General features: G+C 40.1%; 1 protein-coding gene across 1 annotated transcript in view; it reads left to right on the top strand.

Annotated features, from left to right (window-relative positions):
- Window positions 1-15,842, top strand: part of LOC124795062 (28S ribosomal protein S27, mitochondrial) — a 61,225-nt gene extending 45,383 nt beyond the window's left edge. The window contains exons 6-7 of the mRNA XM_047258865.1: window positions 14,988-15,218; window positions 15,304-15,842. Of these exons, the coding sequence (XP_047114821.1) occupies window positions 14,988-15,218; window positions 15,304-15,789 (717 nt within the window). The 3' untranslated portion in view covers window positions 15,790-15,842. The remainder of the gene's footprint in view (window positions 1-14,987; window positions 15,219-15,303) is intronic.
- Window positions 15,843-17,033: the final 1,191 nt, after the last annotated feature.

The raw sequence follows: 17,033 nt of genomic DNA, 5'->3' as shown, positions 1-17,033 counted from the left end.
AAATAAAAACTTTGAGGTTCGCCAATGACATTGTAATTCTGTCAGAGGCAGCAAAGGACCTGGAAGAGCAGCTGAACGGAATGGATAGTGTCTTGAAAGGAAGATATAAGATGAATATCAACAAAAGCAAAACGAGGCTAATGGGATATAGTCAAATTAAATCGGGTGATGCTGAGGGAATTAGATTAGGAAATGAGACACTTAAGTAGTAACGGAGTTTTGCTATTTGGGGAGCAAAATAACTGATGATGATCAAAGTAGAGAGGGTATAAAATGTAGACTGGCAATGGCAAGGAAAGTGTTTTTGAAGAAGAGAAATTTGTTATCATCGAGTATATATTTAAGTGTCAGGAAGTCGTTTCTGAAAGTATTTGTATGGAGTATAGCCATGTATGTAAGTGAAACATAGATGATAACTAGTTTGGACAAGAAGAGAATAGAAGCTTTCGAAATGTGGTGCTATAGAAGAATGCTGAAGATTAGATGGGTAGATCATATAACTAATAAGGAGGTATTGAATAGGATTGGGGAGAAGAGAAGTTTGTGGCAAAATTTGACTAGAAGAAGGGATTGGTTGGTAGTACATGTTCTGAGGCATCAAGTGATCACCAATTTAGTATTGGAGGGCAGTGTGGAGGGTAAAAATCATAGAGGGAGACCAAGAGATGAATACACTAAACAGCTTCAAAAGGATGTAGGTTGCGGTAGGTACTGGGAGATGAAGAAGCTTGCACAGGATAGAGTAGCATGGAGAGCTGCATCAAACCAGTCTCAGGACTGAAGACCATAACAACAAGGGCACAGTTTGCCAGAGATAGAGACATTGTATCAGTAGCCACTATTGGTGCATACAGTCAAATATTGCTTATGGAACCTACTAGAGCAGTTAATGTGGACAGTTTTAAATCTTCTTTGCACTTCACAGTGTTTGCAACGAAGAATATATTTGTTCAAGATGTATTGTTACAGTCATAGCTCCCATTTGTTAAACGGTACCCAGATCCTTTCCTCCCCCCCCCCCCCCCCCCATCCATTGAACTATTGCCTTCTTCAACACCATCCATTTGTGTGTGTGTGTGTGTGTGTGTGTGTGTGTGTGTGTGTGTGTGTGTTCAGCAGCGGGGGAGTGTTGGGCTGGTGGAGGGACTCAACAACTGGACTGGTGTAGTACAATCTGTTCATAGGACCACACACAATTCCACAATGGATGTTGCTTATGTTGCTTTGCCCATGGATGGTGGTTTAGCAAACAATCTTTATACTTGTTTACACCGAACCCATGAGATATTTTGTATACAGATTGCAAAGAAATTGCAAAAAAAACTGGGATAAATGTGTTAGTGAAACACCCATGTTGAAATGAGTAAAAGTGGAAAAATGACTTGTGAACACATGGTAAGCTTTTTATATGTGTTCCTCAGAGAACATGCTAGAGAGTGGGGCCTGGTATTTTGCAACTCCTTGTGAAAACATAAAGACTACAGTCTGATGGAAAATAGATTTCCCAACAAGGATGTTACATTGAAAATACTACCAACCCCTGTATGTACATGTTTTTAGACGGTAAAAACTAAATGCCAAATATCTTATTGATTTTGTATACTTGAGAATGCACTGTGATGATGATGTACGCTGGGGATTAATAAATCACAGGTCACATTTTACGTGATTGATATTTCATCATCATCATCATCTTCAATCCGTATCAACAACAAACATTCTGCACCAAAATGTGTTACAAAGTAGATACTCTTGTTGCATTATTTGATGATATCACTATATTCATCAAAAATAACGTAGTGTGTTCACATGCCACCCTTGTCAAATGTACTTACTGTTCCATTCTAGTTTGGAAGGTATGACTATAAATATTGCATGTCTTAACATATGTTGTTTAAAGCAAATATTGAACTTTTCCCCAAATAATACCTAATATCTGACTCTTATGAATCTGCTAGTTATAATTGTGTTTACCTTTTATCATTTTTTTTGTGTCCATGGTTATGAGGGATAGATTACCTATTCAAGCCACTGTTCAACGTGTGCATCTCTTACACTACTATGGTCCATTACCTTATTTCAGCCATGTATTGAAAACCATATATGTTCAGCATTTACTTTAAAATGAGATCACTGCACACCATCTAAACAATTTACATTTTGAGACTTTTCATACATTTGCTTTTAAACATTCCATCAATCAAAACCTCATCCTGTTTTCAACTTGGAAACACATCATACTGAATAAGCAACTTTATTCATAGGGTCATCTGTCAGTCTCTTCATGTTGTATCAAACATTTATTTTTGAATGTGATGTGTATTACTCAACAAAACAAAGTGTATTTACGGGATTTGCAGGAATTAAAGTGTGGTTATTTTGAGACATTTTATAACCAGTCTAAATCGTAGAACTTTTGCTTACTTATTTATTTTTATTTATGTGTGTATTTATTTGTTTGTTTGCTGTTCCTATATAGTCAGTTTTTGGGCATGGTAATAGATTTTAGTTCACATATACAGAGGTTTAGTTAACATATGTAAGTGCAAACATTGATATAATAGGGTAGGTGAGAAATTATGACTTTTTTGTTGCAAAAACAAACGTATGCTATATTCACTGTTTTATAGAGGGACTTTACAACTTGAAATATAAATGCATACATTGACATAGTGTGTGAAGATTAGAAATTATTATTTTTGCATTGCAGAAACATACTTAAGCTACATACACTGTTTTACAAAGGGAGATTACAGCTTGAAACCTTCTACTGAATAACAGCTTTTCTCTATTAATAAATGCTTAAGTTTATTCTTTAAAGCGTTTAAATTAGCTCTCTTGAGGTCAGATGGAAGTCTGTTATAGAAGTATAAAAGGTAGTTCCTATTGTATGTGGACTACAGTCGGTAGCCCCCCCCCCTCCCCTTTTTTTCAGTTCTGTTCTGTGACAATTTTGCCTTGCCATGTATTGTGCCTATGCACATTACTGTTTGTTACATGATATACTGGTTTTTGTTTGAATAAACATTACTGCCTGCAGGATGTACATAGAGTAGATGATTAGTACCTTATATGAGGGCTATTCAGAAAGTAGGGAACATTTTGGCATTTAAAAAACTAAGTACAAGAGATACATTTTATTATATACATCTGAAAGATCAATTGACATACTACTTTTCCACATAATCACAAAACACATTGGGGCACTTATCATAGTGGTGGACAAGCTTTGAAAGACCAGTGTGATAAAATTCTGCCGCCTGAGACTTCACCCAGTAAATCACGCACGCCGGGAGTTCCGTGTCTTCATCAAAGCACTGCGTTGCAAGCTAGTTCTTCATCTTGGGAAACAAGTGGAAGTCGCTTGGTGCAAGACTGTAGGGTGGATGAGGGAAAAGTTCCCATTTAAATGAATTAAGGAGTTCTTTAGTGCGGTTTGCCATGTGAGGTCGGGCATTGTTGTGCAAAAACAAAATTTGTGGTAGCCTAGCTTGTGAGTGACAATTTCAAACAACAAAGTCCACGAAACTTCCGGAAAAGAAAGCGAAAGCTCCATTATTGTGATGCGATGGGTTTCACGAATCGTTTCAACAACATTAGCGGCAAGATCGTCAGTCACAATGCAAGGGCATCTGCTCTTCTCTTTGTCATTAACATTGGTTTGGCCATTTTTAAACCGAATGCACCATTTCTGGATGGAACATTCACTCATTACGTTGTTTCCGTACACTTCACACAGTTCACGATAAATTTCTATAGGTTTTAGGTTTTTTGCCAACAAAACCATATCACAGATCGCACCTCACAACTGGAGAGTTCTTTGATTGCAGCACACATTTCAAATTCGAATATCGAAAAAAAAAAAAAAAAAAAAAAAAAAAAACAGATGCGCAGAGACGTTCCCGCTGTCACAGATGAATGCCGACTGAGCTGCAGAGCACACACAATTGGTGCACGCCTACCGGCGTCAGATGGAAATGTTCCCTACTTTTTGAATAGCGCTCATATTTTCTGAAGATTTCTCTACAAGGGTCTCTCCTATTTACCTTGACTACCACTCTTTCTGTTGTGGACTGACAAGACAGCCAGTCCACAGTGACGGGTAACCGAAAGGCACGCGCTTAAACTCACGCAGGCTGGCGTGAGGTCTGAAACAGGATACGTAATGAATGCTATAAAGAAAAGTACGTAGCTTCTGGAATACTTAACTTTAATCCACAATTGGTGAACATTGGTCTTGTTACTGTACATGCTTCATTAGATACATAGCAAAGGATAAATGGCGCCTTGCTAGGTCGTAGCCATTGACTTAGCTGAAGGCTATGCTATCTATATTCTCGGCAAATGAGAGAGTCTCCATCCATGTAGTCGCTAGCACAGTCGTCCGTACAACTGGGGCGAGTGCTAGTAAGTCTCTCTAGACCTGCCATGTGGCGGCGCTCGGTCTGCAATTACTGACAGTGGCGACACGCGGGTCCGTCGTATACTAGCGGACCGCAGCCGATTTAAAAGCTACCACCTAGCAAGTGTGGTGTCTGGTGGTGACACCACATTCCGCCCGCCGTGGGGAGGACCGCATGTTGACGTTTGCGACGAGGTGGGGACCCTAACAACAGGCGAGGCTGTGCCACCCGCACCCTGCCATTCGGTCCGAGGGGAGCTAGGAAACGCCTGAAAACCTAGTCCAGGGTGCACGCCAACATGCGGTGTATGCACCTGTAAAGAGATAGGAGGGGCCGAAGGGTCGACCTCCATCGCGTCGGGGTACCCGACGGGCGAAGACAACATCTGGTCCGGAGCGGGCAAGAGTTCCATGCCAGAGGACAGCCGGTCACGGGAAGCAAACGGCGGCGTGTGACCCAAGGAGGCGCTGGGCGGCTGCAGCGAAGCGTCCACTGCGGGCGGCGGCTGCGGCGGCGGCGCGACGCCATGGGACAAAATGGAAGGCATCGTCGGTAACACCTGGGGATGAGGCGAGCCAGTAGATGGGTCCCCAGGGCGCTGACCGGACGGCACCGTCACTGAAAGCAGACGGGGAGCGGCAGAACCCGTGCGACGACAGAGGCGCAGCTGATTGAGATGCCGACGCACCTCACCAGAGGCCCCCAAAACCAGATACATAGCGCGGCCGAGGCAGCGAATAATGCGCCCTGCGAGCCAATGCCGTGAACCTCGATAGTGGCGATAGTATACAACGTCGCCTGGAACAAAAGCAGGTGGCTGCCGCTGCACAAGAACCTGATGTGGCGGATGCAACAAAGACATCAAGGTTCGATGAGGACGACCGTGGAGCAACTCAGCCGGCGAGCGACCATCTCGGGGCTGAGAGCGATACGAAGACAAAAAGAGCAATAACGCGTCCTCCCGAGAATGTGACTCTTTCAACTTCAACATCTGCGACGTGAAAGTCCGGACCAATCGTTCAGCGGCACCATTTGACTGAGGTGAAAACGGCGCGGATGTCAGATGTTGAATACCATTGGCCTTGCAGAATGACTGAAAGTCTGCAGACATGAATTGTGGGCCATTGTCAGAAACAATAGTCTGTGGATTCACTGTAGCGTGGAAGTCCACACAAAGTCTCAGTTTTCCGGAAGGTTTCGGCAAAATTACTAAGGGTGATGCCCAGAGAGAAGCCTGCACACGTTCAATCACACCTTGTGATTCTAAATCGTGTAATGTTCTTGCGACCTCATCACGCAATGCGTGGGGAACATTGCGCGCTCTGAAAAATTTCGGTTGCGCGTTTACTTTCAGTTCCAAATGTGCTTCATAGTTCTTAGCGCAACCAAGGCCCGGTGCAAAAATGTCTGCAAACTCTTCACATAGACGAGAAACACTGGCTGAAGGCACAGTCTGGTTCACTGATAGGACCTGATTTACGATAGACAAGTTAAACAACTGAAATAAATCTAAACCAAACAAGTTCACTGCAGAAGAAGAACGAAGGACGTAAAATGACACAAGTTTTGTTTGTCCCTTGTATGTTGCAAGAAGGCTGCACTGTCCTAACACAGGGAGATGCTGTCCTGAATAACTAGTGAGCTTAACATTTGCGGCATGCAACGGAGGTGTGCCCAGTTGTTTGTACGTGTCTTTATTGATCAATGAAACTGCAGCTCCGGTATCGAGCTGGAATGGGATCACGTTGCCATTAATGTCCAAGTCTACAAAAAGTTTATTGTCCTGCTGATGACAAGAGCGACTGTTGTGTGCAACGTGAACCGACACTGGTTCAGAATCACTCGCGACTTGACATGATTTCCGTCGATGTCGACGCACACTTTTTGTGGGACGAACACAGTGACTGTTAGAGAGAGTGGCACTGGGCGGAGTGGAATTAACTACATGAATGTCCATGGGTCAAGGTTCACGAGCCTGAGTAGTCTTGGTTCGATTCCGGCACGAAGCAAAGGGCCTGGAATGGTTTTTAGTGTCCGATCTGAGCTTTTTCTGGCAAACACTCTGAACATGTCCTTTCTTATTACGGAAAAAGCAGATAGCTTGGCGTGACGGGCAATTCTCACGCGAATGTCTAGTAGCACACCGTGGGCATGATTTCACTGCATTTGCTTGCTGCCGCGGGACACGTGGCTGCGCGGACGTGCGCGAGGGCTGTTTACAGTTCCGTGCAGCTCGCCCGGCGGGCCGGTTAATGTGACACACTGCTGGCGAAGTTTCGAACGATTCCTGAGCAAAGTCAAGTGTGTCTTGCCTATCCAATATGTCTATCACTTGTTGAAGGGGGGGATTGACTAGTTTCAAAATTTGCTCCCGTATACGAACATCGGAAATGTTCTGTGCAATTGCATCACATACCATTGTATCTGAATAAGGGAGTCCACATTCACACTCAAAAGCACAATCCCTAGTAACACCTTGCAATGTTGCAACCCACTCCCTATTAGTCTGACCGGCCGTACGTTTTGTACGAAAGAACGTATACCTTTTTGCAACTACATTAACTGTTTCTTTGAAATAGGCATCTAAAGCAGACAAAATTTCTTCGTAGGACAGAGTTGCTACGTCGCGTCGGGGAAATAATTTCACTATCACACGGTACGTTTGCACCCCTACACACGCGAATAAATGAGGCTGCCGCTCGTTACCTTGAATTCTGTAGGCGGCGAGAAGAAATCCAAGTTGGCATGACCACTCCGGCCAGCTTTCCATCGCCGCATTGAATTGCCGAAACGGCAGTGCAACTGCGTGTTGTGGCTGCGGTAGCAGCGGAGCGGTGGCTGCCGCATCGTGTTGCATTGCACGTTGACCCTGGACGAGCTGTCCAAGGGCATCCAATAACGCCTGCGTCTGCTGATTCTGCAAGCGATAAAATTCGGACAGTACAGCTGGAGATTGTGGCGAAGCCATGACACAAGTAATCTAAGCAAGTAGAAAGAACAAGACCCTGTTTTTTACTCGTCGCCAGAAATGTTGTGGACTGACAAGACAGCCAGTCCACAGTGACGGGTAACCGAAAGGCACGCGCTCAAACTCACGCAGGCTGGCGTGAGGTCTGAAACAGGATACGTAATGAATGCTATAAAGAAAAGTACGTAGCTTCTGGAATACTTAACTTTAATCCACAATTGGTGAACATTGGTCTTCTTACTGTACATGCTTCATTAGATACATAGCAAAGGATAAATGGCGCCTTGCTAGGTCGTAGCCATTGACTTAGCTGAAGGCTATGCTATCTATATTCTCGGCAAATGAGAGAGTCTCCGTCCATGTAGTCGCTAACACAGTCGTCCGTACAACTGGGGCGAGTGCTAGTAAGTCTCTCTAGACCTGCCGTGTGGCGGCGCTCGGTCTGCAATTACTGACAGTGGCGACACGCGGGTCCGTCGTATACTAGCAGACCGCGGCCGATTTAAAAGCTACCACCTAGCAAGTGTGGTGTCTGGCGGTGACACCACACTTTCTACCTTTTTGTAGTCTGAAGAACTTGCCTGTATAGGCAGCTGGTGCCCCACCCTGTATCTCAATACCATACAGAAGATGTGGATGTATCGCTCCAAAGTATGTTTGTCCCAAGCTATCATGATCCACGGCGGCTGAGACCCTTTTCAGTGTACACATTTGTACTGGTTTTCTTATAAATATGGTCTATATGTTCTTTCCATGGCAGGTGTTTGTCAAAAATTATACTGTTTGTCAACAATTATACACAAAAATTTGTGTTTGTTTCCATAGCTAAAGGCCAGTGGATGTATAGATAGAGTTCTATTTATGTTCTTACTATAGTTAAGCATAAATTGCATTGTCACTGTCTTCCGTTTATTTACGATTAGCTTATTTGCCATAAGATAACTTGACAGAAAATTATAATTGATTTCACTACTGTTTGTGGTAGTTTGCGCATCACAGCCCCAGCTAACAAGAGATGTCACCAGCATAGCTTACAAACATGCAGTTTTGGGGTTCGGTTAAATCATTCATGTACAAGAGACACAGAAAAGGCCCCAATACACTTCCTTGGGGCACACCACATTGAAGTATCGCCTGGGTTGATATAGTTGTTCCCAGCTGTTTGTTCCTTTTATAAGTTAGCTTGACACACTGTTCCCTGTCGTTCAAATAGGAGGTAAGTAGTTGTAACGCTACCCCTCTCTACCGACGTGCTTCTAATTTATTCAATAGAATCATATGACTTACAGTATCAACAGCTTTACTCATAACCAGGAAGGTGCCCGGTACCCTGTCTCCTTCTTCTAACTTCTTTACTATTTCATGTATAAAAATTGCTACTGCTTTTACAGTAGATCTTCCTTGTCTAAAACCATGTTGTAGATTGTTAAATAGATTATGTTTGATGAAATATATCTCAAATTTATTTCATGTTACTCTCTCTAATAGTTTCCCAAGCTCTGAAGTTAGTGATATTGGTCTCTAATTTTTGTGTCAGTTTTTATTCCCTTCTTATACACCAGTAGAATTTCAGTGATTTTCAAAAGAGCAGGGAATTCTCCATGGCAGAGGGAGATATTTATTAGATGTGTCAGAGGCTTCACTAATTCTCCTCTGCATTCCTGTAGCAGCTTAGGTGACATGTCATCCCACCCACAAGACATTTTAGCTTGAAGTTTTGAAGTGATTGCTAGGAAGTCCCTCTCAGTAATGCCATGGATGAAAAAGGATTGGCTTAAATTCAGTGCCCAATCATGTGTTTCATTTGTGACAATTGTATTAAACAACTGTATGTGTTTCTCTTTTGGGTCATTGGTTACATTGTCATTTTCTTTTAATGTTATTCTGGTGTGTTGATGAGATGCTGTTTCCCACTATTTTCCAGGCTGATTTACTAACACAGGTTGAGTTTGCTTTCTTGATAGGCATATTTCTGAGCTTTAAGTTTAGTCAAGAAATCTCTGTTCTCTCTCTCTCTCTCTCTCTCTCTCTCTCTCTCTCTCTCTCTCTCTCTCTTTTTCCCCAGTTTGTATTTTGTTACACAGTATTGTAATTTAGTATCTCTAAAGAGTATGTAACAGACTTTCATGTTCTCTCAGTTCCATGATTTTTTGGAGGGAAATTATCAGCTTTGTGATTAATAGCTTTGCTTACTTGTTTTACAAAAGGACATGTTTCATTTGAAGTGTTATTGAATAGTTTACAGAACATTTCCCATTTGTCATTCACATTTGTTGCATTGTAAACTAGTTCCCACTTTTCATTGCCTAATGCCCTCTTACGTTTATTATAATTAAATTTTCTTTAATACATAAATGTATCACTTTTAGTTATATCTACATTCCCTAAATCAATCTCCATAGTAATGCCTCTGTGTTCAGATCTGTTGTTTTCTACGGTGGTTATGTTTATGTTGTCCTTTGTTATGTAGATTGTGGTCAATCATGTCTGTCTTTCTACAGTAATTCTTGTAGGGCTGAGTTTATGTGATAATAGTTGTAACTCTGAAGTAAGTCAATGTAAGGCAAATAATTATTGCTGTTATTTAAAGAGTCTGTGTTGATGTCTCCAACAAAAAGCACATTTTTTGTATGCTGATGTCTTCTCCAGTAAGCCCTCCAGACAACTGAAAAATTCTACATTATTGCTTCCAGGTGACCTATACAGGGCTACTATACTCAGGCTATTGTTCTCTAGTTTTAAATTTGTTTATGCAACCTCAAATACCGTTTCTTTACTCAGCTCATCAATCCAATTGTCTTTTTCACATTATGTATCATTTATACTGTAAACGCCTACCCCTCCACCTTCTAAAGTACAAGTTCATTAGTGTGTAATTTCTCAGCCTGTATCCATATGTTTCCTCTTCCTTGCAACCTAATTCATGTGCTATGAAGAAATGTAGTTTCGATTCATTTAAGTATACGTCAAAGTGCTGTGGTTTATTTGTTATATACTGACATTCTGATATGTAAGGATTAAAATTGCTATGTTTCACTCTCTAAAAGCATCCCTATCAGGCTCTGCAATAATTTTACTTATTTTCTCACACAAAAGTTTCTTCCCTTCAAAATTTAGAGGCAGCCAATGTTTGATATGTTGGCATTTGTCCATTTTACCTATATCCACTGTTCAATGTTTTCCTAACAAAGTGCAGATCTATTTGATTTTGATGTTTGTTTTTTGTATCTCGTATTTGACACATGAATTGTGTATTAGGTCATGCTGTACATAATTGCAAGTAGTTTTGAATAATAGTAATAATAATAATAATAATAATAATAATAATAATAATAATAATAATAATAATAATAATTCCCGTGAAGGCCCGGGAAAAGAATAGGCCTCCGGTATGTTCTGCCAGTCGTAAAAGGCGACGAAAAGAACAAACCACTAATAGAGCTAACCCCCCTTTTAGTGTGATTAGTTGGTTCAGGGCAAAACTAAAGAAGCCTCGGACAAGCGCCGTCATGGATGGGGACGACGCTTGAACCCTATGCCCGCCCACAATGGTAACGACACTGCTAGCCAACTGGAAAATGATTTAAATCCAAATGGAGGTGTTTTGCAGGATATGCTTCCTGCAACCACCCTAGAAGGAAAACAAAGACAGAGGATGAGATGGTCAGATGAAGTTAATCGACACCTCATGTTCTGTTATTACCAAGCAACAAACCTCGGAACCAACACAACTGGATACAGATCACAAGTATACACAACATTTATTACCAGATACCCAGAATTAAAATTTTTAACAGAACAACGACTAGCTGATCAGATCCGTGTAATAATAAAAAATAACAGGATACCCCAGTCAGAATTAGAAAACATCAAACAACAAGTACAACAAATACTGGAACAAAATAATGTGCAATCAGAAGAAGAAGAAAGTACAGTAATGGACTCAAACATCCCAGAGCAAACAAACAAAGAACAACATGCATCAATTAAACAATCAGAGGAAAACGAAATCTTAAGACAGTCACCAGAACAAGCACAAATAGAACACGAAGTGACACACATGTTAGATATAGAAGAAAAATTTCAACAGACATATATAGAATACAAAGACACAAATACAGGCATTAGACCATTCTTGCGTAGACCGCCAAATAACCCACAAGTCGAAACAACAATAAAAACTATCAACACAATCATACACAACAAAATAAATGAAAACACAACTATGGAAGAGTTACAACTACTGGTTTATATAGGAGCACTCACTACACTAAATATACACACTAGGCAGAGATCAGAACCAACAAACACACAGAAGAAACCCACAAAACCAGCATGGCAACACAGGCTGCAGATCAGAATAGAAAAACTGAGAAAAGACATCGGACAGCTAACACAATTTATAAGAAATGAAATGTCAGAAAAAAAACGAAAAAGGTTAGATAAAATCTCACAAGAAGAAGCGATAGAGCAATTAGATGAAAAGAAGCAAAAATTACAAGCATTGGCCAAATGACTTGGAAGATACAAAAAAAGTGAAAATAGAAGGAAACAAAACCAAGCATTCAACACAAACCAAAAGAAATTTTACCAGACAATAGATAAAACACACATTAAAATAGACAATCCACCAAACATAACAGACATGGAACACTTCTGGAGCAACATATGGTCAAACCCGGTACAACATAACAGGCATGCACGGTGGATACAGTACAAACAGAAACAGACACATACAAGATGGTACCACAAATGCCTGAAGTGATAATTATGCAACATGAAGTCACCCGAGCAATTAATTCTACGCACAATTGGAAAGCCCGTGGAAAAGATCAAGCAGGCACAGCAAACCCAGCAAAATATTGCCCCATAACATGCCTACCAACAATATACAAAATATTAACTTCAGTCATTACACAGAAATTAATGACACATACAACACAGAACAAAATTATAAATGAAGAACAAAAAGGCTGTTGCAAAGGAGCACGAGGATGTAAAGAGCAACTGATAATAGATGCAGAGGTGACATACCAAGCTAAAACTAAACAAGGTCGCTACACTATGCATACATTGATTACCAAAAAGCTTTTGATAGTGTACCCCACTCACGGTTACTACAAATATTGGAAATATACAAAGTAGATCCTAAATTGATACAGTTCCTAAACATAGTAATGAAAAATTGGAAAACCACACTTAATACCCAAACAAATTCAAATAATATCACATCACAGCCAATACAGATTAAGCGTGGAATATACCAAGGAGACTCATTAAGTCCTTTCTGGTTCTGCCTTGCTCTGAACCCACTATCCAACATGCTAAATAATACAAATTATGGATACAATATTACTGGAACATACCCACACAAAATCACACATTTGCTATACATGGATGATCTAAAACTACTGGCAGCAACAAATCAACAACTCAACCAATTACTGAAGATAACAGAAGTATTCAGCAATGATATAAATATGGCTTTTGGAACAGACAAATGTAAGAAAAATAGCATAGTCAAGGGAAAACACACTAAACAAGAAGATTACATATTGGATAACCATAGCGACTGCATAGAAGCGATGGAAAAAACAGATGCCTATAAATATCTAGGATACAGACAAAAAATAGGAATAGATAATACAAATATTAAAGAAGAACTGAAAGAAAAATATAGACAAAGACTAACAAAAATACTGAAAACAGAATTGACAGCAAGAAACAAGACAAAAGCTGTAAATACTTATGCTATACCAATATTGACCTACTCATTTGGAGTAGTGAAATGGAGTAACACAGACGTAGAAGCACTCAATACACTTACACGATCACAATGCCACAAATATAGAATGCATCACATACATTCATCAACTGAAAGATTCACATTAAGCAGAAAGGAAGGAGGAAGGGGATTTATCGACGTAAAAAACCTACATTATGGACAGGTAGACAATTTAAGAAAATTCTTTATAGAACGAGCAGAAACTAGCAAAATACACAAAGCAGTCACTCATATAAATACATCGGCTACACCACTGCAATTTCATAACCACTTCTACAACCCTTTAGATCACATAATATCAACAGATACGAAGAAAGTAAATTGGAAAAAGAAAACACTACATGGTTAGCACCCGTATCATCTAACACAGCCACACATCGACCAAGACGCATCCAACACATGGCTAAGAAAAGGCAATATATACAGTGAGACGGAAGGATTCGTGATTGCAATACAGGATCAAACAATAAACACCAGATATTACAGCAAGCATATTATTAAAGATCCCAATACCACAACAGATAAATGCAGACTTTGCAAACAACAAATAGAAACAGTAGATCACATCACAAGCGGATGTACAATACTAGCAAATACAGAATACACCAGAAGACATGACAATGTAGCAAAAATAATACATCAACAACTTGCCTTACAACATAAACTTATAAAACAACATGTTCCCACATACAAGTATGCACCACAAAATGTACTGGAGAACGATGAATACAAATTATTCTGGAACAGAACCATTATAAGAGATAAAACAACACCACATAACAAACCAGACATCATACTCACCAATAAAAAGAAGAAATTAACGCAACTAATCGAAATATCCATACCCAATACAACAAATATACAGAAGAAAACAGGAGAAAAAATTGAGAAATACATCCAACTGGCTGAGGAAGTCAAGGACATGTGGCATCAGGATAAAGTTCACATTATACCAATTATACTATCAACTACAGGAGTCATACCACACAGTATCCACCAGTACATCAATGCAATACAGCTACATCCAAACTTATATATACAACTACAGAAATCTGTAATTATTGACACTTGTTCAATTACCCGAAAGTTCCTAAACGCAATGTAACATATACCGTACAGTTAAAAGGAAGTCACGCTTGATCAAGGTCCGCGTCACCTTCCATTTTTAACCAGACATAACGTCTGAGACAAGAAAGAAATAATAATAATAATAATAATAATAATAATAAATGCACTGTGTTAATATAGAATGGACTGGTCCTCTGGTCCAACTGAACTGATCACTGACTGGAAATGGTTGTATTTGGCTACTTGGAGACCATTTTCAGCCATTTATGGGCTTCATACTCGCCAGAAATGATGTCGTGTCACAGGGCCGCAGTTGTTCATGATTGGTTTGAAGAAAATTCTGTCAGTTCTAGTGAATGTTTTGGCCACCTAGATCACCCAACAGAATACCATGAAACATTTACGGGACATAATCGAGAGGTCAGTTAGTGCACAACTTCCTGAACTAGCAACACTTTCGCAATTATGGATGGCTGTAGAGGTAGCAAAGCTCAATATTTCTGTAGGGGACTTCCAACGGCTTGTTGAATCCATGCCATATCAAGTTGCTGCACTACGCTGGGGGAAAGGAGGCTCAACATGATATTAGGAAGTATCCCATAACTTTTGTTCCCTCAGTGTATAGTTGAGGCATCGAGCATTAGATAGTCGCACAAATTTCTTCCATTATTCCCATGACTTTCCGTGGCGGGAAGGTGATAATGAAGTGCATGTAAAATAAATATTTTGAGGTATTGTTAGTTACATTTCAATATTTTTTCAGGTGAAAGTACGTGTAAAGTACATACGAAACCCATATTTTGATGACCATTTTGATCTACGTGATCCTCAGCTCTTGCTCGGAAAGACTTTTGCTACCATTGGCATAGCTTTGTCTGATTCTGTTGGATACACATACCAGTTAGTGGGTTGGGCACTATATAAAAAATGGAACAAAGTTGTTAAATGTCTGGATGAAGTGTTAGAGAAAAAACAAACAGTATTCAATGAAGGGGTAAGTGTGCTGGTGTGTTTATGTAAAAAAATGATGTCAAACTGGTGAATCTTCAGAGAACTGATTCTTTCTGTTTTGGTTCCAGATAAAAATACTTGAACGTGAACTCCAGAAAATGGAAAAGGATCCAGAAAAACAGGACCCTGGAAGTAGTGTAAGAGATACATGCATACAAAAAATAGAAAACCTAAGAACTTTGGGCCTTGTTTCAAATGAGTGTTTACATACAGCAGTCGTGAGTAAAGTTAAAGCTGTAGTGGTCGAGCATGAGCAGCAGATGATAACTGCACAACGTAGTGTATATAAGGAATGGGAGAAGCTGCGTGAAGAAGTCCTCCAGAAAGAATTGGACAAAGTGAAGACACAGAAAAGATTGCAGCAAATTCAAGAGGAAAAGGAGCGGCTAGCAAAACAAGAAGAGGAATTATTCTTTTTTGATAATTTACAGAAACTTAACCTTATTATAAAAGAAGCCAAGTCTGTACCAAAGGAGGAGGTAAAAAGGAAAGGGAAAAAGAAAGAAGACGACGAAAGTTACATACCACCAGAAGTAACTAAAAGAAAAAAATAATGATTGTAAATTATGAACATTAAGCAAATAATTAAAGAATGTCTTAAGTAGTAGTGTCATGTTCATTTTTAATTTTGTATATCCTTCCTTCATTTTCTTGTGATTTCAAGTCTTTTTCTTGGGCAGTGCTGTATTGCTACATATATGGAATTATATCAGTATGTGATGCTATCTCGACTTGATAGAGAATGTACTGAAACTAAGAAAATATAAAGAGCTAATGTGAAGATTGACAAAGTGCAGGTGCTTAGCAAAAATACTCCTTCACCCTGTAGTTTTAGTTACTTGTACATTACTTTTCCTTCTTAGCTTATTAATTGAGTGATCTCATGTTTAGCATGTTTTCTACTTTGTGAACTCTCTTCAGACAATTTTTTTGGTCTGTGGGGAAAAGAATGTTTACTTTGAATGATTTAAAAAGTATTATTTATTAATAAAAAGATGAATACAAGTGATTCTCCTTTGATTGGGCACCTGTCAGATGTGTGAGTAGTTCAAGGCTTTTAAGTAATATGTGGAGAAGTGTATTGGAAGAGACTGCTGAGATTGGGCTGCCTCAATCTTTTTGCCCACATGCACTGTCTCAGCACTATAGAGCACAGTAAGTTGAAGTTACTCGTAAACTAGTTGAAGGCAGTTGATACTTATTGTTAGCTGTGCTTTATAAAGCTCTGTGAGATATCAAGTCACCTGTTCAGTTACTCTTTAAGGAGGAGTAGGGATTCCGTAAAGCAGCAGCTTATTTGATTCTGTTGTTACTGAATGAGAGCAGAAAGTTGTAGGACTTCAAATTTCTCACACGCTTCTCAAGAGAATGAGAAAGTAAGTGGTGATTTCGTTCACAAAAGAGGTCACATGTTCACCTTTACAACCATAAGCTAAGAGAGCCAACAGGGAGTGGTGAAGGAAACTGGGCACTAGCGAGGGCCAGGACATGGTTATCTGCTGCAAAGGTCATGGACATGCTGATTTTGGACAGCTAAGGCATTCTGCTAGCTGGTTTCATCAAGGGCAAGTGGACCAGAATGGTGCTCCTTCCATCTCCATCTACACAAAAAAGGCCACTTTATGGTGTGTGGCAGAGAGTGCTTCTGGTAACATCATTATTTCCGTCCTTTCCTGTTATATTTGTGTAGGGTGCATGGCAAGAATGACTGTGGACAGTGCCTGCTTTATGGGGGTGGGGGCGACTCATGCAGTCGTGCAGGGCGTCAGGGCCCAAGGGCACTGCACTTGCTAATGCG

The sequence above is a fragment of the Schistocerca piceifrons genome, chromosome 4 (genome assembly GCF_021461385.2).
Source record: "Schistocerca piceifrons isolate TAMUIC-IGC-003096 chromosome 4, iqSchPice1.1, whole genome shotgun sequence".
Lineage (NCBI taxonomy): Eukaryota > Metazoa > Arthropoda > Insecta > Orthoptera > Acrididae > Schistocerca > Schistocerca piceifrons.
The sequence above is the reverse complement of the archived record's forward strand: the minus strand, read 5'-3'. Positions and strand labels throughout refer to the sequence as shown.